General features: G+C 43.1%; 2 protein-coding genes across 7 annotated transcripts; both read right to left on the bottom strand.

The window, feature by feature from the left end:
• phf20l1 (PHD finger protein 20 like 1) lies at positions 1–18,944 on the bottom strand. Of its 6 annotated transcripts, none has more exons than XM_065298262.2 (24): positions 18,621–18,943; positions 17,527–17,672; positions 17,135–17,303; positions 16,861–16,956; positions 16,184–16,268; positions 15,922–16,010; positions 15,369–15,528; positions 15,108–15,242; positions 14,930–14,988; positions 14,622–14,844; positions 14,350–14,484; positions 13,920–14,102; positions 13,666–13,725; positions 13,256–13,549; positions 6,924–7,106; positions 6,777–6,836; positions 6,579–6,680; positions 5,736–5,879; positions 4,835–5,019; positions 2,777–2,876; positions 2,402–2,597; positions 1,873–2,137; positions 1,630–1,795; positions 1–1,368 (listed from the first exon to the last, which is right to left on the bottom strand). In XM_065298262.2, the coding sequence occupies exons 2-24, from the start codon at positions 17,607–17,609 to the stop codon at positions 1,226–1,228; spliced, it is 3,315 nt and encodes a 1,104-aa protein (XP_065154334.1). In that variant the 5' UTR covers positions 17,610–17,672; positions 18,621–18,943; the 3' UTR covers positions 1–1,225. The 6 variants fall into 6 exon arrangements, with proteins under 6 accessions (XP_065154334.1, XP_065154337.1, XP_065154336.1 ...); XM_065298265.2 differs by having other exon boundaries at positions 15,369–15,525; XM_065298264.2 differs by having other exon boundaries at positions 6,777–6,833; positions 18,621–18,942.
• LOC135788851 (uncharacterized) lies at positions 7,184–10,723 on the bottom strand. The gene is made up of 2 exons (XM_065298268.2): positions 10,159–10,723; positions 7,184–10,062 (listed from the first exon to the last, which is right to left on the bottom strand). The coding sequence occupies exons 1-2, from the start codon at positions 10,342–10,344 to the stop codon at positions 7,489–7,491; spliced, it is 2,760 nt and encodes a 919-aa protein (XP_065154340.1). The 5' UTR covers positions 10,345–10,723; the 3' UTR covers positions 7,184–7,488.
• Positions 18,945–21,110: the final 2,166 nt, after the last annotated feature.

Here is a 21,110-nt window from a genome sequence, read left to right as displayed (position 1 = left end):
CAAATTGTCAAGAATATTTTTAATGAAGTAAATACAGATAATTACATCAGGTCTTTAAATAAACTCTTTAATGTACAGCTGGTATTCTCATCAAAACAAACTTCAAGTTTTAAATCTAAATTCTAAAACACTTTTTGTACAGATTAATAGAAACTGAAATTAAACAGGCATTTTCAAGTATTGTCCTGCTATGCCTTAGGTTTTGTTGTTTTCTTACAGTTATAAAAACTGTTTAAACATATCATCATCTTCTTCTTCTTCAAAAAAAAAAAATGAACTAAATGGATCTGTTATATGCACGTACATCCATCTCAGGATTAGCTTACTTCACGGTAGCAACTCTCAAAATATCAACATGATAAACAGACTTTAGTGAGAAGAGTCACCTGTTTTTGGGCTAAATAATGAATGGGCCCACGGTTAAAGTAGCTAATTTTCTTGAAAATCACTACAGCATTTGTCAAGACTGTAAATAAACATGCTAAAGTAAGTATTACACACGAATTGCTGTATGAAATTCTATCTAGTTGTTGCTATTATAAGTTTGTTGGCATCGTGAACCTTAAACCTTTAGTGCATCCAACTGGAAACTTATTCTGGTCTAGAAAGTAACATCCATTTCTAACATCCAAAACTTCAACGAAATTGCATGAGTCTGGAAAAAAAACAGACTGCAATGGTCTGTTCTCTTGGCACTTCAAAGTGACTGCTCACCTTTTGGGTGGCAGAAGCCTTAACAATCCCATCTTACCACTTTGGCACCCAAAGCCGCTTGCTATTCGTAAAAACTTTGTGTTTTGATAAGCTTTAAGCACAGTGAATTTGATTTGCTCTTGGGATCTAGCCGACCCAAAGGCTAAAAACCTAAATTTGTGATGTTATAACCTCTTCAGTCCATTTAAAATTTCTGTTAACATGTTAAAGAATTAACCTGCCAGGTTTTCTCTTCCTATTTAAGTCAACAAACTCTTCATTAAGCAGATGTGGTTTAGACTTAGTTACAGACCGGCATCTTCCCGTTTTACACATCAGTGTGTAAACTGTCTTTTATTGCATGCTTTGTAAAGACAAGCATTGCAAAACAGTCTGTAGCACTCCATGCTTGCACACATATCTAAACAGGAGCATCCCTTTTAGTCTCTTTAAACACATAGAAGATGTGTGTGAAGAAACAGGTGATGGCGTCAGTAGCTCAGAACACGCACTATAATGTGTGTGTTGTGTATTACACAGAGCAGAGGGTGCTCATCTGCTGCACCTTTCCTAGATCCGTCAGAAGCTGCTTGATGCGGCACTTGAGCTGTGGGAGTCGGGCCAGGGGGTCGGGGGGCTCCAGTTCACCCGTAAAGTCGAACCAGCGCTCTAGCACTTCACACAGACAGGAAGAGAAAAAGATAATCAGAACCAAAACCTTTCCAAATAATTATGTTAGTGCAACTAAACATCCACGTTTTCCAAAGAAAGTAATATGATTTTCATGGGTGCTGTGATGTAGAGATTGAATCCTCTCAAGGGATAAACTGTGAGCCATCACTGGTGTGCCCTTCAGCAAAGTGCCTTGACTACTAAACTTACAGTGCAATATTAAAAAAATTCACAGATTCTGGATTTCCAGTGTAGTCTCCTTACCATCAAGCTCTTTCTCAATCAGGTCCATGCGGCCGGACAGCTGGTTCTGTATGTCCTCTATGTGCGTAAGTAGGTTCATCTGCCACGGCAGGCAGTTTCTAGACTGCTCCATCGACACCCGACTGCTGTCATTCATACAGTCTGACAATGCAATGGCACTGTTGACCTACACAAACAAAGTATTCAAGTTAAACAGCCATTTAGATACTAAAAACTTTAGCAGACTTGAGTTTTTAATCTTACCTCTTCCTCCTTTAAATTAAACTGCATTGTGTGTGAAGGAGTATGGGTCCCCTGTTCATCCCTTTGAGGGCTGTGTGTGTGCTCGAGGCCTGTACCGGGAGGTTTCTGATAGCTATGCTCACTGGTGATATAGGTTTCGGGGTTCGAGTTCTGGTTTAGGTGCCCTCTGAAATGTAGGCAGTCTGGAACGCCCCCCATAGGCTGGTCCTCATCAGAGTTCACCCATGACCGGGCCCATAAGTGCAAACTTGGGTTATGCTTGTTCCTGGGAGAACGTAAGAAGTGTTTTATGTGAAGTGTTGTTGCACCTTCTTTTTATATGTCTAAGTAAATTCAAATTCTGATAAGAAATCATAATTCACTAATAAAAAAAAATATTTTTTTTATGTGACCAGCAATGAAAGATTGACCCTGAACCCTCCTTGGAAACAAATCTTTATTACACTCTAGAACCAAATAACTATACTAGTTTCCTAAATAAAGACAAATTTAAACAAGTTCAAAAGTTTATTTGGAAGGTCACACTTACTGTAAAATGTCCATCTTAAGCTGAAGGCCATGGAGCAAGTTTTTGACATTGTAAACATCAGAGAGCAGCTGGTGTGTGGACACGATCTTTTTGGCGTTTTGATGCGAGTAGTTCTCCGCCAAGAACGATAGCCCATACATGTGGCCCTTTTGAAGCCAGTCTTTATCATGACGGTATTTGGCGCTCCACCTTTGACCTGAGAAAACAGAAAAAAATGACATAATGGAAGGGTCTTCGATTTTCTTTTGATTTCTTCTCAAGAAACAGTCATTAGATATCTACACAGTAGAAGCATACAACTGTTTGTTTATGTAAATAATGAAAAAAATGAAAATAACTCAAGTAAGTGTATGTTGATCTATGTAAGGCTGTTACCTGGAGGGTCTCTACAGATGTAACAGATGTATTGCTCTGGGATGCTGTCCTCCAAAAGCCCCATACACACACTGTGCTGCCAGCACATACACTCCTCACACTTGAAAGAGAAAGATAAGAAACAACATTGTTAACTATTAGGGCTGGGCGATATGGCCAAAAAAATAATTTCCATATATCAGTCGATATGGATAATTATAATGACAAATAACAAATCTTTATTCCTGTCGAATTTACAGGGCGATTTTTGCTCCTGAATGAAAATGGTAAAAACCAGACATTTATTCAGAACATGACAAATACAAATACTAAAATCTTGTTTTAATGTTCAGGCATCTGTATTAAATGTAAATATATTTGTTATGAAATCAACACATTTCTGACACAGAAAGCATCAAGCTACTGTCACTTTAAGACCCAAGACAGACTGCTTTAAGTATCAATATACTGATAGACATCCAGCTGTTTATGTTCAAACTTAGTTCAGTGATCACGCGTGTGTTATACATATACGAGCTATACACGCTGATAAATGGATGTCAAGAGCGTCACGTTGCTGTGGGTTGCACATTTGGCTTCCGTGATTCCATCCGCGTTATCCGCATTGCGAAAATCATAGGGCTCTACTAATAAATGAGTAACTTGCCTCATCTTACTACACTCCTTCAAGTAAGGGATAATGTAGAGGCAGCCGGAAGTTATAGCAAAATAAGCCCCGACAGTGTGATCAGGACCCGACGCCAAGCGGAGGGTCTTTTATCACACTGAAGGGGCTTATTTTGCGATAACTACAGGCTGCCTGTACATTATCCCGCTTATTACACGGCTACTTGCCACATAAGGAAAAAAAACTGGACATGAATATTAATTTGAAACATTTTATTGGCATATTTGTTTTAACTAAACATTCTTATCTTTCCGCGAAACGATATAGTACCACTATTGTTAATTGTGGTTGTCCAGTGTTTGTCACAAGATGGCGCCAAACGGTAATCTTTATTGGCGGAGGGATTTTAAACATGCAAGTAGTACCCGCTATGCGTTATTACTTTGGAGCGGTTATTATTTGAAAAGAACGAACCTGCAAATGTCTCAACTGACCAATCAGAATCAAGCATTCCAGAGAGCCGTGTAATAAGTGATCGATAATGTTTACGCACTGTGCATAATGTTGTGCAAGCACTTCCGGTTGCGGCATGTGCTCTTGGTTTACAGTCACAGTGTTAATTTGACTTATTATACGGCTCTCTGGAATGCTTGATTCTGATTGGTCAGTTGAGACATTTGCAGGTTGGTTCTTTTCAAATAATAACCGCTCCAAAGTAATAACACATAACCGGTACTACTTGTATGTTTAAAATCCCTCCGCACCAACAAAGATTACTGTTTGGCGCCATCTTGTGACAAACACTGGACAACCACAATTAACAATGAAAAATTTACGGTAAAATCAAAACATTTAAACAGTGGATAGAAGAACGAACAACGACAAGACACAGAGAGCTTACTGAGACTGAACTTGACAAAATAGAGCATGACAGCTACGAAGCCAACACACAAAAAAATACAGAATGGGCATTAAAACTTCTCAAAGACTGGCTAAAAGAGAAAAAAATGGAGACAGACAAGTATGAAGCAGAGGATCTTAATAAGGTATTACGATCATTTTATGCATCTGTGCAAAGTTTCGCGGAAGGATAAAAATGTTAATTTAAAACAAATATGCCAATAAAATGTTTCAAATTCATATTCATGTCCAGTTTTTTTTCTTATGTGGCAAGTAGCCGTGTAATAAGCGGGATTATGTAGAGGCAGCCGGTAGTTATCGGGTAAATAAGCCCCTTCAGTGTGATACAAGACCCCCAGTGTGAATATCGCCCAGCACTATTTACAATTATACCCTAAAACAGATTAAGAGGAAAATTACTAAGAATAACTTAAACATGTTAAAGTCCAATGTAATAAATTGTGTCTATTCAGCTCAACTTCCTGGGGTAAACTGTGGAAAAACACTTCTTTTGTGAGACAGATTGAGTTCATTGGAAACATCAACCCTACCTGGATCATGAAGCCATTTTCTTCATCCATCTCACAGATACAGCGCACAATTTCATCAGCACCATCATCATCATCATCCTGGAAATCCTCCATGGTGATGGAGTCTAGATCCTGGTTATACTCATCTCCACTGAACAGCAAGCTCTCAGTGGTCGAGTCTTCCAGGTAGTCGATGTCTGATAGGTCTAAGAAGAAAGTTAGATAAAATAAATTTGAATGTCAGGTGGTATTGAAGGATTCAATTGAATTAACTAACTTAAGTCTAAACTAAAGACATTACTTTTTAACAAAACATTCACATAATTTGTCTAGTAAATGTACTTATCACGCAATAGTTAGCCTGTCTGGAGCCAAACAGATATTAAACCACAATACTGTATGAAACTTTCATTACATGAGACAAACAGACCCAGTCCTTCAACATGATGCCCATGACCAACAACCATCGGCTGCCCCAGTTTAATCTACGTTTATTTTCCCTTCTAGGATTTTTCCCCACCTGACTAGAAAAGCCAGGAGGGTTTTTTCTCCTAGGGGTTTTTTCAACCTCTGGGGAGTCAGCTGACATTGGCTTAACTTAGCACCCTCTTCTATACATTACATTATAACTACACTCGCTAGTACAGTTTAATCTTTGCCACTGTATTCTGCTGCTTATGATGTCCATCAATTTTTCTGCGTTTTCTCCTGAATCTATTAATGTTAAGCTGCTTTGAAACAATTAACAGTTGTGAAAAGCGCTACATAAATAACATTTAATTGAATTGAACTATCCGAGGTCTGAGTGTCACAGTTCTCCCACACATCAAATAAAAAACCTCTCCAGGACTGTGGATGAAATATAATGACAAAATGTTTTAACTAAAATGAGAACACAGCGCAGGGAAGACTGAAAACTCACTCTCCCCGGTAAGGTCCACAGACAAAATGGCACGAGGGTATTGGAACGTGCTGTGCTTGGTGAAGGCACTGGAGGAAGTGCGATGTAGCGGGGAAGACGGTCGGTCCAGGTAAGTCAATGACATCTCTTCCAAGTCAGAGAAACCTGAGCACACAGTTGAAAATATGATATTGAACAATATTTACATAGGGGACCAGGCAAACAATGAAAGAGATATTTTAGAAATGTTTGAAATTAATTAAATCAATTTACGTTAAATTCTTATTTTAACAGTCATCGATTAAAGGAAAACACCGCCGTTTTTCAATATTTTACTATGTTCTAATCTCAACTTAGACGAATTAATACATACTTATCTTTTTTCAATGCGTGCACTTTTAATCTTTGTGCAGCGCCTTGTGAATGTGATAGCATTTAGCCTAGCCCCATTCATTCCTATGGCTCCAAAAAGGGATGAATTTGGAAGCCACCAAACACTTCCATGTTTTCCCCATTGAAAGACTGTTACATGAGTAGTTACACGAGTAAGTATGGTGGCACAAAATAAAACTTTTTTTTGGAGCCATAGTAATGAATGGGGCTAGGCTAAATACTAACACATTCAAGAAGTGCTGTAAAAAGATAAAAAAGTGCACACATTGAAAAAAGATAGGTATGCATTAATTCATTCAAGTTGAGGTAAAAACATAATAAAATATTGAAAAACGGTGGTGTTTTCCTTTATTAGTTGTGTAAATACATGATTCAAAGAGACAAACGTGTGCAACAAATTTGGGAAAGAAAGCTTGTTCTACACAATTATACCAGCAACAAACTGATGTTTTCCAGAGACAACTAACTTACAGTGCTGTTTTGATTTCTTCTTCTTTTTTTTCTTTTTCTTCTGTTTAATTCTAAAAAGGTCCTTGTCTTTTCTGTCCCTTCTGTCTTTATCTCTCTTTTTACCTATTAAAAGAAAGGAATCAAACATGTGGTATAACTGTGTGTGACAAAATACAATCTGAACAGTCTTGTAGGAACAAAAAAGCTCAGTAAACTCACCAAACAACTGACATTTATCCTCCAGCTTGAATTTTCGTTCAGTCTTTATACAAAGCCCTGCTGACACAATAAAAACTAGGTTAAATATGATAAAGAATAAAATAAAAATCCATATCATCCTCCCATCCATAAATTTTTGTAGTTTACCTGCATCCGGGTGCTTGTCTCTCTTTAGAATCTTGTCATGGAGGTTATCAAAGGTTGGAGGTGGCAGGGAGACCTCAGTACTATCTGAACTGATTGAGGCCGAGGAACGCTTCTTCTTGCAGAACTTGGGCCTCACACAGCCAGCGTGGTCCATCTGAAGCATAAAGCCCTGAGAGGAGAGAGCTAAGACAGAAAACGAGAGTTACGTATGTAACTACGGTTCTATGAATCCCGGATGACCGCCAGAGGCGGTGCTTAAGCACTGAATGATCCATCTCGCGCATGCGCAGGTCGAGTGTTTATACCAACAAAGTCACCCGTGACCCCTGATGCCTACGGAGAGTCTATAACTTCCGGTGACATCAGAGGATCTGTTCCTACAGAATCTTCTCGCGAGTACACAGTGATTCTGAGTGACAGAACGCTCTGGCGGTCATCCGGGATTCATAGAACCGTAGTTACATACGTAACTCTCGTTCTATTTCATCCCTACTGACCGCCAGAGGCGGTGCTTAAGCACTGGATGACATATACCAAAAAAGTCACGAGGAATTTAGCACATACCTTATTGAGAGGAGAGCACAGAGTCCGGCAACAGGACCACCTCCAGTGGATGGGGGGTGGCGACATTCACCCGGTAGAACCTGGAGAAGGTACTTGGGGATGCCCATGATGCCGCCTCACAGATGCGCTCCAGGGGCAAGCCGCGCAGGTCCGCCCATGAAGTTGAGACCGCCCTGGTAGAGTGGCACCTCACCCCGGATGGCAGGGGGTGACCACCTCGTTTATATGCCTGGGTGATTACATCCACCACCCAATGAGACAACCGCTGTTTGGAGAGAGCACAGCCCCTTCTAGGACCACCATAGCAGAGGAAGAGCTGGTCTGACTGCCTTATACTCGCAGTCGCGACCACGTAGGTTTTGAGAGCCCGTACGGGACACAGCCGCTGTAATCTATCCTCCCCTTCTGGGGGAGTAAATTGCGCCAGGTGGATAGGTTGGTTAAGGTTGGATGAAGACAAAACCTTCGGAAGAAAAGCTGTATTCGGCCACAGGGTAACCCCTGAGCCATCGGAGTTCCACCGCAAACATGAGTTACTCACAGAGAGCGCATGAAGTTCCCCAACACGCTTCGCTGACGTGATAGCAAGGAGAAAGGCAGTCTTAATAGAGACCCACTTCAGCTCTGCCTGAGCCAGGGGTTCAAAGGGAGGTGAGCATAGAGAATCGAGCACCAGGTGCAGATCCCAGGCTGGGGCACGCTGTGCTCGTGGGGGGCGTAACCGCCATGCACCCTTCAGAAAAAGAGACACCAATCTGTGACACCCCACAGTGTCGTTGTCCACCCGAGCATGTCGAGAGGAAATAGCTGCCACATATACCCTCAAGGTAGCCGGGGACCGGCCGCCATCCAAGAGTGACTGGAGGAACTCTAGAATCTTTGGAACTGAACAGTGCACAGGGTCCACATCCCTGTCTGAGCACCATGTAGTAAACAGCTGCCACCTGTTCTCATACTGCGCCCGGGTAGAAGGCGCCCTTGCATTCAATATGGTATTGCAGACGCCATCTGAACACTCAGTCAGCAGCGGGTCGGGCCCTGCAGTGACCAGACCCACAGCTGCAGGCGATGAGGATCGGGATGCCAGATTCGGCCCTGTAACTGAGACAGGAGATCCCTCCTGTCTGGGAGGCGCCACGGTGAACCTTTGCAGAGACTGTACAACAGTGAAAACCATGTTCTTCCCGGCCAGAAGGGGGCTACCAACAGTAGCCTGTGACCCTGCTGGAGGACTCTCTGCAGTGTTGGAAGAATCAGAGGGATTGGCGGAAAAGCATAGAGGAGACCCTCTGGCCAATCGTGTGCGAGAGCATCCTGGCCCAGAGGGCTGCTCTTCTCCGTCCAGGAGAACCAGAGGGGGCAATGGGTCGATTCCTCTGAGGCAAAGAGATCCACCCCTGCCCTGCCGAAGATGTCCCAGATGCTGAGGACCACATCCGGATGAAGCCGCCACTCTCCCGGCGGAGGCTTGCAACGGGAGAGTAAGTCTGCCGCCTGATTCTGCTCCCCAGGCAAATACATCGCCCTCAGGCTGGCCAGGTGTGGCCCTGCCCACAGCAGGAGGTCCTGGGACGCCTGCAGCAGCGGTGCAGACCTGGTGCCTCCTTGGTGGTTTATGTGAGACACAGTTGAGACATTGTCTGATCGCACAAGCACATGCCGGCCTCCCAGGAAGGGAAGAAAGGCCTGCAATGCCCTGTGCACAGCCCGCAGTTCCAGAACATTGATGTGCTGTGAGCGCTCCCGGACAGACCACAGCCCCTGAGTTGTTCGATTCTGCCACACAGCACCCCACCCCGAGAGAGAAGCATCTGTTGTGAGGATTTCCCGACGAGATGCAATGGAACCCAAGGGCATGCCCTGCAGGAGAAATGACCTTACTCTCCATGGGGCCAGAGCAAGAAGGCAACGACGTGACACCTTGAGTTTCCTGTGTCGGTGCCACTGGACATCTAGATGAAAGCCGTGCAACCACCTCTGGAGGGGACGCAGCGACAGCAGTCCTAGAGGAATCACGGTAGCGGCAGCCGTCAGCTTCCCTAGGAGGCGCAAAAACTCCACATAGCGTAACTGCCTGCCCTCCCGAAACAGGAGGAGGAGGTGGAGGATGTCGTCCACCCGCTGTGGTGATGGGCGAGCCTTCATGGTGATTGCATCTAGAGTCATACCGAGAAAAAGCGTGCCCTGCGATGGAACCAGGCAACTCTTTGTAAAATTCACCCGGAGGCCCAGGCGGGCCACATGGGAGAGAAGACACGACGTGTCCAGTGCCACTTGAGACTGGGATGGCGCACAGATGAGCCAGTCGTCCAGATATGGGAGAATCTTCATGCCCCGCGACTGCAAGTGCGAAAGGGCTGCGGTCACACACCTGGTGAACACCCGAGGGGAGAGGGAGAGACCGAATGGGAGCACTCGGAACTGGAAATGGCGCCCTTGAAAGGCAAACCGCAGAAACTGCCGATGGTGTGGAGCTATAGGGATGTGGAAGTAGGCATCCTTCAGGTCTACTGACGTAAACCACTCTCCTTTGGCAATTGTACGTAGAACCTCTGCAGTGGTCAGCATGTGGAACCTCAGAACCTTCAGGAACCTGTTGAGACCCCTCAGGTCGAGGATAGGACGGAGTCCGCCATCTTTCTTTGCTACCAGAAAGTAAGTTGAGTAGAACCCCCCGGGGTGCAATAGGGGATCTACTGGCTCGATGGCACCCTTGTCCAGGAGGGCGGACAACTCCTGGGTGAGGGCTTGGGCTTTTGCCGGGTCGTTTATGATGGTCATCTTGACCCGGCCATGGGCTGGGGGCCGGCGTCGGAACTGAAGTTTGTACCCGTGGGTTAAGGTTGAGAGCACCCATGGGTCCCTGGTGGAGGCAGCCCAATAGCTGAGCTGCTGCTGGGAAAAACAGCCGACGGCCGACCCCCGGGCTTCAGCGCCGGGGTCCCCGGCCTCTAAAGGTTCCAGAGGCACGACGGGTCGGAAAGGACTGAGGTTGTCCTGAGGGCAGCCGGTCAGGCACCCGAAAGGTCGGTGCCTGCTGCTGAGCAGGCTGTGGACGTGGGCGCAGAGACCTTAGGTAGCCCCTGGGGTGAGCCTGTGGACGAGAGCTGCGCTGTGGGACAGCTGGAGGACCTCTAGGCCTGCTAGGAGGCGGAACGCTTCTCTGAAGCCCGGACAGCTGCTGTCGAGTCCGTCCGGCTTGGACCGTGCGCTCAAGCGCTTCCAGAGCTGCGGAACCAAACAGCTCCCCAGGTTCCACCGGAACACTGCGGAGGGTTCTCCTACAGGCCTCAGTGAGAGGAGATTGTGCCAACCATACCTGGGGGCAAGCCTGCACAAGAGTAGACATCAACCGCCCCAATTCCCTAGACATCAATGCGAATGCTTGTAGTGAAGCATCGCTAAAGCTGTGGACAGAGGCATCCAACTCAGTCTCCTGCAGGGAAGTCGACAAAGCGAGCATCAGGTGGGACATGGAGTTACCGATGCATCCCATGCGAGCCGCTGCATCATAGGCCTTACAGAGCAGGTCATCTGTAACCCGGCACTGGGGGCGAGGGCACCTAGCATCCGGCCTCAAAGCCTCATCAGGTGAGATGATAAGAGCCGCTATTGTCGGCTCAACTGCTGGCATGCGGTCCAATCCGAACTTCTGTGCGTCCTGCATGGCTGCCAGGGTCCGGCCATCGGACGTTGCATGAGAGAGGGCCTTAGAATCCCTCCAACATGCCTGCAACTCCCTCAAATACTCCTCCGATGGGGGCGCAGTAAAGCTGACGGAGGCTGGGACACGCCTGAAAAAAGCACTGGCCGGAGCCGGCTGAGTTTGCGGGACGTCCAACTGGAGACGAGCAAGAGCCATACGAATGATGGCTCCCATAGAGCAGTCCTCAACACCACCAGTAGAGCTATGGGTTGAAGACCGGGAGCCGGCCGCAGAAGGTTGGGAGGCTCCCATCTGTGGAAGTACCTCTGGCTCATATTCATTAAACTGGCCAGCTGAAGCTGCCATGGAAAGCACATCGTCCTCCGACTCCAAGGAGGCTGCCGAAGGGACAAAATCATCTGGCGGCTCTGCTCCAGTCCCGGACTGGAAAGCCAGGAAGAGGGACTTCATAGTATTGAGCTCCGCTGTTAGTTGGTCCACTTTAGAGGCAAGCCGGGGTCCCTTGGCCTTTTTTGCAGGAGTGGGGCCTGCGGCCTCAGCAGCCTGACGTTTAGACTGCCCAGTCTGATCTGGAACCAGTCGCTGGGCTGGGGTCAAATGTCCAATCGACGAAGTAGAGCCCGACAGTTGCTCCACCTCAGCCAGTCTAGCTGCCCTCACTGCCCGAGGCATGATACCACAGTTCATGCAGGGGTCGTCAGAAAGACCCTCCTTTAAATGTTCAAAGCCAAGACATGAGGGACATAAATCATGGCCATCCTCAAGCTGCAGAGGAGCCATACAGGCTGAGCAGGAGTGGTTGCCAACCATGCTGGCAACTGAGAAAAAAAGGTAGCCTCGGCGGAAACGCTGCCACCAATTAGTCACAGGGGCACACCTATGCTGGGAGCGGGAGCGAAAACACTGCCTTCACCAGCTAAGGGTAAACTATCCCAACGAAAAAATAGACACAGAATGCAGTACAGATGCCGGGAGAGGGAGCGAAAGCACAACCTTCACCAACAAATGTAGCAAAAAAGAAAAAAGATTAGCTTCAGCGGGAACACTGCCACCAATCTAGTCCCTGAGGCACAAATATGCTGGGAACGGGAGCGAAAGCACTGCCTCCACCAGCTTAGGGCAACGAAAAAATAAGACACTAAACGCAGTACCGGTGCCGGGAGCGAAAGCACAACCGTCACCGCAAACGTTGTGAAGCCAGTTAAGGGTAAGCGCTATTAACAAAAACCGGCACAACCGAGTTGGCACGAATACACAAAGCGCAGTTAAGCGCCGAAACGATTAACAAAAAACTGGCACAACCGAGTTGTTGCAAAATACACAAAGCGCAGTTAAGCGCCGAACGATTAACAAAAAACTGGCACAACCGAGTTGGCACGAATACACAAGCGCAGTTAAGCGCTGAACGTTTAAACGAAAAACCGACACAACCGAGTTGGTACTAAATACACAAAGCGCAGTTAAAGCGCAAAAAGACGTTTAACAAAATAAACCGGCACAACCGAGTTGGCACGAAGTAACTACACGAGCGCAGCTGAACAATCAACCAAAAACGCGTCCGTGTTACAACAATAAATCGCAGATGAATCAATAATATAAAGGTAACTGTTAACGTTAGATTACAAATGTCGGGAGAGGGAGCGAAAACACAGCCGTCACCAACAAATGCACCAAACGAGCAGTTATGTAAAAAGTTTGTAACTCACCTGTCGGTGGATTCCGTTGCGGCCTTTGGAGGGCGAGCAACTCGCTGCTCCGACAATACAATGCCACAAGGCCACCAGCAACGAATGAAACACAATATCCTAGTCTTTTGCTAGCGCGGAAAAAACAACCTGCGAAGCGAGAAGATGAAAAGGAACAGATCCTCTGATGTCACCGGAAGTTATAGACTCTCCGTAGGCATCAGGGGTCACGGGTGACTTTGTTGGTATAAACACTCGACCTGCGCATGCGCGAGATGGATCATTCAGTGCTTAAGCACCGCCTCTGGCGGTCAGTAGGGATGAAATAGAACATAATATACTTACTCCAATAACATTTTCAACTACAACAAAACATTACTTGCATAACAGCACTAAATAAAACTAAGGAAACCTACAGGAAGAAGTAGAGACGGTCCTGCGTCTTTTGTTGTCTGGGATTTCAGACAGAGTGCTCGTAGGCATGGAAGCAGACGTGGCTCTGGTGCGGCCCATCCTATCTGGTGAACCCACCTCGCCGTCCATCTCCTTCTCCGTGTTGTGATAGTACTTCAAGTGATAGTCCAGCAGCTTTGCTTTCCGGAAGGCCTTGGAGCAGCCAGGGATTTTACATTTAAATTTATTATGATCCAGGTCTATTAGACACTCTTTGGAAGCAGCCGAAGGGTCATCACACCTCTTGTTGTTCATAACTAAAAAGGAATAAGAAATAATTTATACATACTCTGATGATTGTAGCTTTAAATGACACATAAGGGGCACATTTTAAAATATATTAATTGTAGAGAGGTCAGCAAGTGATTCATACTTGGCTCTCTTGCGTGTTTGTTGGCTTTAGGTGTCCGGTAGGGAACTTTTGGACCAGCAACTATAAAATAAAATAATAGAAAATGAATTGTGTTGCCACAAAAGGCCAGTGACATGAAACCATCACAACTTTTAAATCTACTGTTGATATTTTCATACACCCTGATGTGCAACTATGGTTACAGTATCAACTTAAGCGCTTCAAAAGGATTCTCTGAAAAACTTTCGAAACGTTTCGTTTCAAGGACAACTTACCCGTCACTACAGAAGGTGAGTTTTCTCCAAGCGTTGTTTGATTACAAGGCAAAACGTCAGTCATCTTATCCTTCTCTGTGATTGGTGAATGTGCACTGCCAGTGGGAGGAGCTATGGATGGGCTTTCTGTAACTGGCTTTTGTGAAGACACTTCTGTTTTAACTTCAGTGCTGATGTCTTCATCTACAAGGAGCATATAAGATGCATTATCCAAATATACCAGACCACAAATATATCATTTTAACATATCCGTCAACACAATTTATTGTATTCCTAGTTTCTAAAATGTAATTCAACACAGGTTTGTGGGACCAAATATATACATTTGCAAGCCATGTTTATGCAAAATCTAGTTCTAACTACATAAGCAGAGCTTGAAATCAGAAAAAACTTAAACAATGGTCTATTTATGTGAGCTTGTGTCTCTCACCAGCTTTCTGAGTGCAATCTGGAGGTGGAGGGAGGGTGCTGGAATCTCTAGTGTGTGGTGAGGTGGAGAAGGTCTGATCAGAGCATGTCGCTAGACGCTGAGATCGCCTCCTTCTCTGGGGGGAACTGGGAGGGGCTATGAAGAGAAAGGACTTTTTTATAATACGCATAACTGATAAAAATGTTGGCTTTATGGGTCGATAAATGACCAACATTTTGCTGCAGTTGCCCAATTTCCAACACGTTTAAATCAGATCAAGTTGGTTGACCCACCATTGTGTGTGCTGCCAGGAAGTGTGTGTGAACTCGGTGAAGGACTGGGTTCGGGGGCTGTTGTTGTGTTGTGACTGCTAGAGCTGGACTCTCCCGAGTCGTGTTTCAGTCTTCTGGAGCGGGACTTGCAGGGGGAGGCGGTAGAGAGAGGTGCTGGGGGTCTGTGAGCGCTGATGGACTGTGACCCCTCCTCAAGTGGACTACCCTCCGGCCCGGACACTTCCTAAATGACAGAGAGGTAAATATGACTGTGAGTGCACTGTGGTGATATACTGATAAACATCAGATTGATAACAGTATAATAGTACCTGCTGTGAGGTCACTGGAAGCTCGTTTGACTCAGCTTTGCATTCAGATTCAGTCTCACCTTGGGTGTAAATGAAAAGAGGACACAAAACATAAGAATTACTTAGATTTAATAAATTATGACTGCATGTCTAGCATTAAAATAATGCAGGGTGTGTGGTAGACGCTGTTAATGTTTACCTGTTCCTTTACTGAGACGAGTCCTTTTACTGCTGCATAAACTCCCTTGTCTTCTGCTTCTTCTTTTTGCTGTAGCTGATTCAAGTTCTTCGGCAGTCGGTTTACTGTCCTCTTCTTCTGACTCCAGGTCTGCTGCTTAAAGCAAGAAACAGTGGTTTATGTAGCATAAAAATATAGCATAAATGTAGTCACGAAACAATTAGTTTGATGCAAGAAATCTTTTCAAATAATTAAATTAGTTCTAGATTTAGTTTTACATACAGAGTTTCTCTGATTCCGTATCATCATCATCCTCTTCATCCGACCGCAGATCCCTCCTGTCATCCCGGTCCTTGTTGCTGTTGGCGCTGGTGCGCGGCCGGCTCCCTCCTTTACTTTTGGCTGCGGCCGAAGCGGCCTTTACCAGAGCAATCCAGTCCTGCTTGAGCACAAACAATACATGATGAGTCACAACTGACACGGATTTGAGACGAATCACACATCTGGTCACGGCTAGCATGCAAGAAGTTTAGTTTAATAAAGGGAACTGAAAAAAAATGGAATAAAATTTTTTGGCATCCCTGAGCTGCCTGACTGGCACAAAGACTCTTCAAGCAACTGTAAGCTGTGTGGACCTGCTGCTTGTGTCTTCAAATATTATTCGGGAATGACCCCATGCATTTTACCTTCTGAAAGAGAGGAAGAGATCAAGGACAACACTGCAGAGGGCCACACTTAGATATACACTTAACTACTACAGCATGCTGAGTGAATAGCAACGCAAGTCCATAAAGTTTCATTGACCCAAGCCTCTGACAGTCTTTGAAAAACTTACTTGTCCTTTCGCATCTTCAGGCATGGACTTGATATGGATTCTTTTCACACATCGAATGACTCCATCATAAAACTGTACTGTGTAAGTGCCTATACAAACACATAAGAGCACACAAAATTAACTCCTGTTGTCTGCTTTGTATACATAATTTGCATATTTGCAGATATTGTATTTAGAAAAATATTTCATCTGATTTATTGTAATAAGCAATTCTATGTGAATAAGCAATAAACATTAAGGCAAGCGGGGCTGAGCGTCTTACCTTCCTTGTTGATACTTTCAATTTTGGCAGGGTAATAGCGGCAATCTGTCCATCGAGCAAGCACTTCCTCACCATCTCTCAATTCCTATAAATACGAAACAAAATAAAACAGAATAGCATTTGGTTATAATACATTCGTTTTACCAGAACATCAGCAACAATCATTTAGAAATTTTAACCTTTAGTTAATTTGCAATCGGTACAGTTATTGACACAACTAAGCTTGTATACAAACAATGGGATGTGCTATGATTAAATATATAAACAAACTTATGAGCTAGGAAAGCTCTAATCATTTCATTTAGCATGTGTAAATCTCTTCAAAATGCCATTCAAACAGATGTTTAAGAACTGTAGTGAGAACTTAATCTTTATTTGTATTTTCACCCAAATTACTTCCTAATGATTGTTTGTGAGCACAGGAGATGCAAGTTTCCCAGCTAATGTATTAACACAAAACACATAATTGTATTAAGAATACACAGTTAAGGTCCAACAGACCATGCTTTTTCAAAGTTCAACATTTTTTAAATTATGTGAAGTTTTGAAGAATTGGCTTGTGACCTAATGAAAAATTGAAAAGCTGTGTCTATGCAAATGGAGAAAAACTCCAAACAATGATGGGACAAGGTGCTGAGAGAGCCAGATCAAGGCAGATGGGCAATTGAGATATGTACTTGTCTCTGCTGTGGTAAGTCTTTTTGGTCCTCTGTGCTCTCTGTACTTCCAGGAAGCTCACGAAGGCGAGATGTTCTCATCTCGCTGAGACTCTCCTGGCAGAAATGTTTGTAAGACAAGAATTAATCAACCACTAATCATTCAATCCATCCAAGTAGCTGAAAACGTCTACACACTTTGATCTACCCTATATGTTGGTAAAATGTTCCCTGCATTTCTCATGCTTGCAGTCATTAGACATTTTGGACTAAAGAAGGAATCTGTTGCACATACAGACATCTCCTCTTCTTTTAGACCCTCTTTTCGTAGGACATGTCTCTCTAATGGGCGAAGTCTGTTGCTGTCCCAGAGAATCCATTCATCGTACCTATGGCTCCAACGGTCAAAATGCACTAGCATCTTTCCCTCATCATAATCAATCTTCTCAATACGAGAAGGGTACCTGCAAAGAAACCATTCAATGTGGATCATGCATGTATAAACAGCTATAGCAATAAAACAAAACATAGAACACTGAAAGATTTCCTAAACGCCTCAATTTAAAAACATGGCCTGAAACAGGCTAATTTTGAGTGCTTTTACTCATGTTTGTTTCTAACAAATGACATGCTAGCAGTTTTAGTAAATTGTATTGTTGATGTAGCTTTTTTTAAATGAATTTGTACCATTTCTGAAGGTAGTCCTGGGCCTCCACCCTGGCTCCAACTTCAAAATTGATCCCCGGGCGGTTTGGGGGTTTCTTGCTCATTTCAGTTGTGTTGTTACCAGGTCTTTCTGCAAACACAAATGCTCTCTTATCCTCTGGATGGACCTATGATTGCAAAAAAGAGAAAATATTACATCTATGCGTTGCGCATACAAAAGCAAGTAACTCCAACTTGCACAAGTGTTTGAAATACTGTGACTGTCATACACACATGAACAAGTATTTGACTGTTTTGTGCATTATATTTTACAGATACGATCTTCTCATGTTTGCTGGTGTAAAGTATCTTGTCTGGTTGAACCCTTGTACCAGCTTGCAAAATGTACCCTAAACCAGGCCTCTGGTTAAACTACAGTGGTTTACTGGTTCACTCTCATCCACAATCACGATATGTCCCTAAACCTGCACAATTTTATTTGCCAGTTTGTATTAGGGTGAACTGCAAACCATTACAATCCAGCAAATATATCAAAATTTACAGAAAGGCTTGTAGACTGGAAAAAGATTAGATCTGAGCTAACCAGCTACTGTACTGCATCTATGACAGAATGACACACAAATGAAATGATATAAGAATAAAAGGTTATTTTCAAATGAACTTTTTGAGTAATAAATAAAACTAGAAGAAAAATTAAGACAACAAGACTGAAAAAGAAATATTCTAGGAGAAGGTAACTCTTCGCTAGATTACCATAGCTCGCTAATGCTAGGTGAAGGCTAACAAGTACTCTTCATTTTCTACTGCCTGTAATAAACTTTCAAGTTTTTTTGTAAGAAATACAAAACTGGCAAATATAAATAAGACATGACATCATTATAACAACATTTATCAGATGAAACTTCACGCCAAACGTCTACATTTCCACTTAGCACAGAAGAGCTAGCCAACCTGCTAATGCTGCACCAGCTGACTAGCTAAACCGTTCCGAGGGGATAAAACTATGTTTTGGAAAAAAAGAACAAAATGACAAGCCTAATAATAATTTAATTAAAGCGACTCAAAGGATGACAGCTGTTTATTGCGTTTGCTAAATGTATCACATATGGATTTACCTTTGAAAATTCATTGAGAGGTTAGCAATTAATTCCTATAGTGTTTGTATTCATTCCAGCCTCAGTTACTTTTACCCAAACTGGTCGGGTGCGCGCACGTACAAGACGTACAAAATGCCTGAAAACTGAAGGAACGCGCACCGTAAACTGCCCAATCATCAGACGCCTGTGTCTTATCAGCTTGAAACGGATGGTATGTTTGCCTTTATGCGGAACTGCGCAGACTGACCGGTGGATGACATCAAAGTATCACGAGAGCTTTTCAAAATCTCTCGCGGTGCTTTGATGTCACAAGGCGATCGGTCTGCGCACTCCAATTTTGGCGAATACATCTGTTTTCTGTGTTTTAATCATATAACAAATCAATAGTGTGCTGTTTTACCCTACATTTACATTGTTAAGGAAATGTTGTAGCGATATTACTGATATATTTAACCATCAAAGTTTTAGCGCATATGTTTTTTCTGAAATGTTAAAGACTCTATTTTTAGAAAATGCAGAATTGTTGAACCAGAAATTCATGTTTGATGACTTATGTTTTTATGTGTGTTTCCAATGTGAGTCTCTTGCCTTTCTTTAATGCCTGTGATTTCTAGAGAAATTTGCCTTTATGTAAACGAGTAAAACTCGCAAAAACATGCAAAAACCAGAGATTGAGGTCTGGATGTATGTTCTCATCTTGGCCATTAGATGTCACTAAATGTTATTTCAACACATTTATTGAAAAAAATGTCTATTTTTGCACTTTTACTTTATATTCTGCATTAATACAAATGAATTGTGCAAATTTTAAATGACAACTATTGGTCTAAAGTAGGCCTACATGATTTTCAATTTAGCAACAACTATAGCAGTAAATGTTACATAATATACTGTACTGCAATATAATGTAACATACTGAACAATGCATTATCATTTATTAAACTCTAAACATCTTCAGTAAATTATCAGCAAATACACATTGGTAAATACCTAACAGGGGTGGGTGTCACCTCCGTCATCATATGCAGATTTAAAATAATTATTTATGTTGTATTTCAAAGTGTGTAAAGATATGGAATAACACATTTACATCAATAAGGAAAATTTATTTGAGGAATATAAGTGCAATCCATGTTACAATTAATGTATTGGAGGGATACTCTCTTTATAACATGCAGCAAATGGTGCACAGCTGTAGATGTAAATTCAATCTTGCATCATCCGGCCAGATGCATCATGGCAATTATCGAAGAGAAGTGTGTAATCTGTTCCTCCAGCTTTCACAAAATCAGAAACAGTCTTGCTGCCACCAAAATTCTTTGTCTCGACAATCTGTCCGGTAAAAAAGTTATTTATCAAAGTTATCAAATCCTGTTTTACCAAAATAAAGTGAAATTGCTTTAGAGAGAGCATCCAATATGCAATACAGAATAATGTTGATCTTATTTATAACTTTTAACTAACAGTAAAAAGGTGATATGTGAATTAAAAAAATTATTCTTAATTGAACTCATATTATGGTTGCAGAAATACTTGCCTTCCATTTACTGCTCATGTGACGGGCATCCACAACAACAGTTTGAGAAGCGATCCCATAACCATCTCCTTTATGGACTAGCCAAGTAGTGCCATCTCCAAGAGTAACTCTAAAAAAACAGGACCAACAAACAATCTACTGTGAACTTTAGAGTCTATAACTAAAATGATAGAACTGTTGATCGTGTCTTCACCTGACTCCAGAGTGGCTGAGTTTGCTAAACTGGAAAGACATCCCCTCAAGAGGTCTGGTCATTCTCTCTGCCTTAAAGACTTTGGAGTTGTACAGCTTCCTCAGATCCGACCCTTTGGAGAGGTCATAGTTATAGGAATTTCCTCCACCTGAGGAGATTTAATGCACAGACAGAAGAATATCTCAATGTTCGATGTGCAAACTTTAAAACAGACAAAGGCACACCGGTACAAAAGAATATTTTGAACTTAAAGAGGAGCTGCAGATAATGTTGGAGATTTCAAGCAAAACATCAAGAAAAACCTAATTTGTAAATATACCTGTACCCCATGAGGATTTGGACACCATAACCAACATGGCCAGGAGCACCAGGGTCAGTGTAGTCCTGCAGGAGATCATTGTTAACAGACCAAACAAAAATGTCTCAGAGTCTGAGAGTCTCTTAGCAGAGCAGAATGTTTATACCTCTCTGCCTCTATGAACCTCCCATTTACCTCAAAAATGCTTTAGTGATGATTTCATCATAACAAACTTGACATAACAGGCGGTGCTTTTGGGAAAAACGTGATTGCACAATATTAGAAATGAACTCTGGAAATCACTTTTCAGGAGGGGTGCTGGCAAACTGAATGTATGAAAAAAATAAAACTGTTTTTCAAAGATTTGCTTATACAAATGTAACCCTTCATTTAAAGTGATGAACATGTTACTAAACCTGGATATGTTGATCTTTCATGTCAGATTTCGTAACATATACCAACAATGTGACAAATTTCTGC

This window comes from Paramisgurnus dabryanus, chromosome 13 (genome assembly GCF_030506205.2).
Source record: "Paramisgurnus dabryanus chromosome 13, PD_genome_1.1, whole genome shotgun sequence".
Classification (NCBI taxonomy): Eukaryota; Metazoa; Chordata; class Actinopteri; order Cypriniformes; family Cobitidae; genus Paramisgurnus; species Paramisgurnus dabryanus.
Note: the sequence above shows the minus strand (reverse complement) of the source record. Positions and strands in the feature narration are given on the sequence as shown.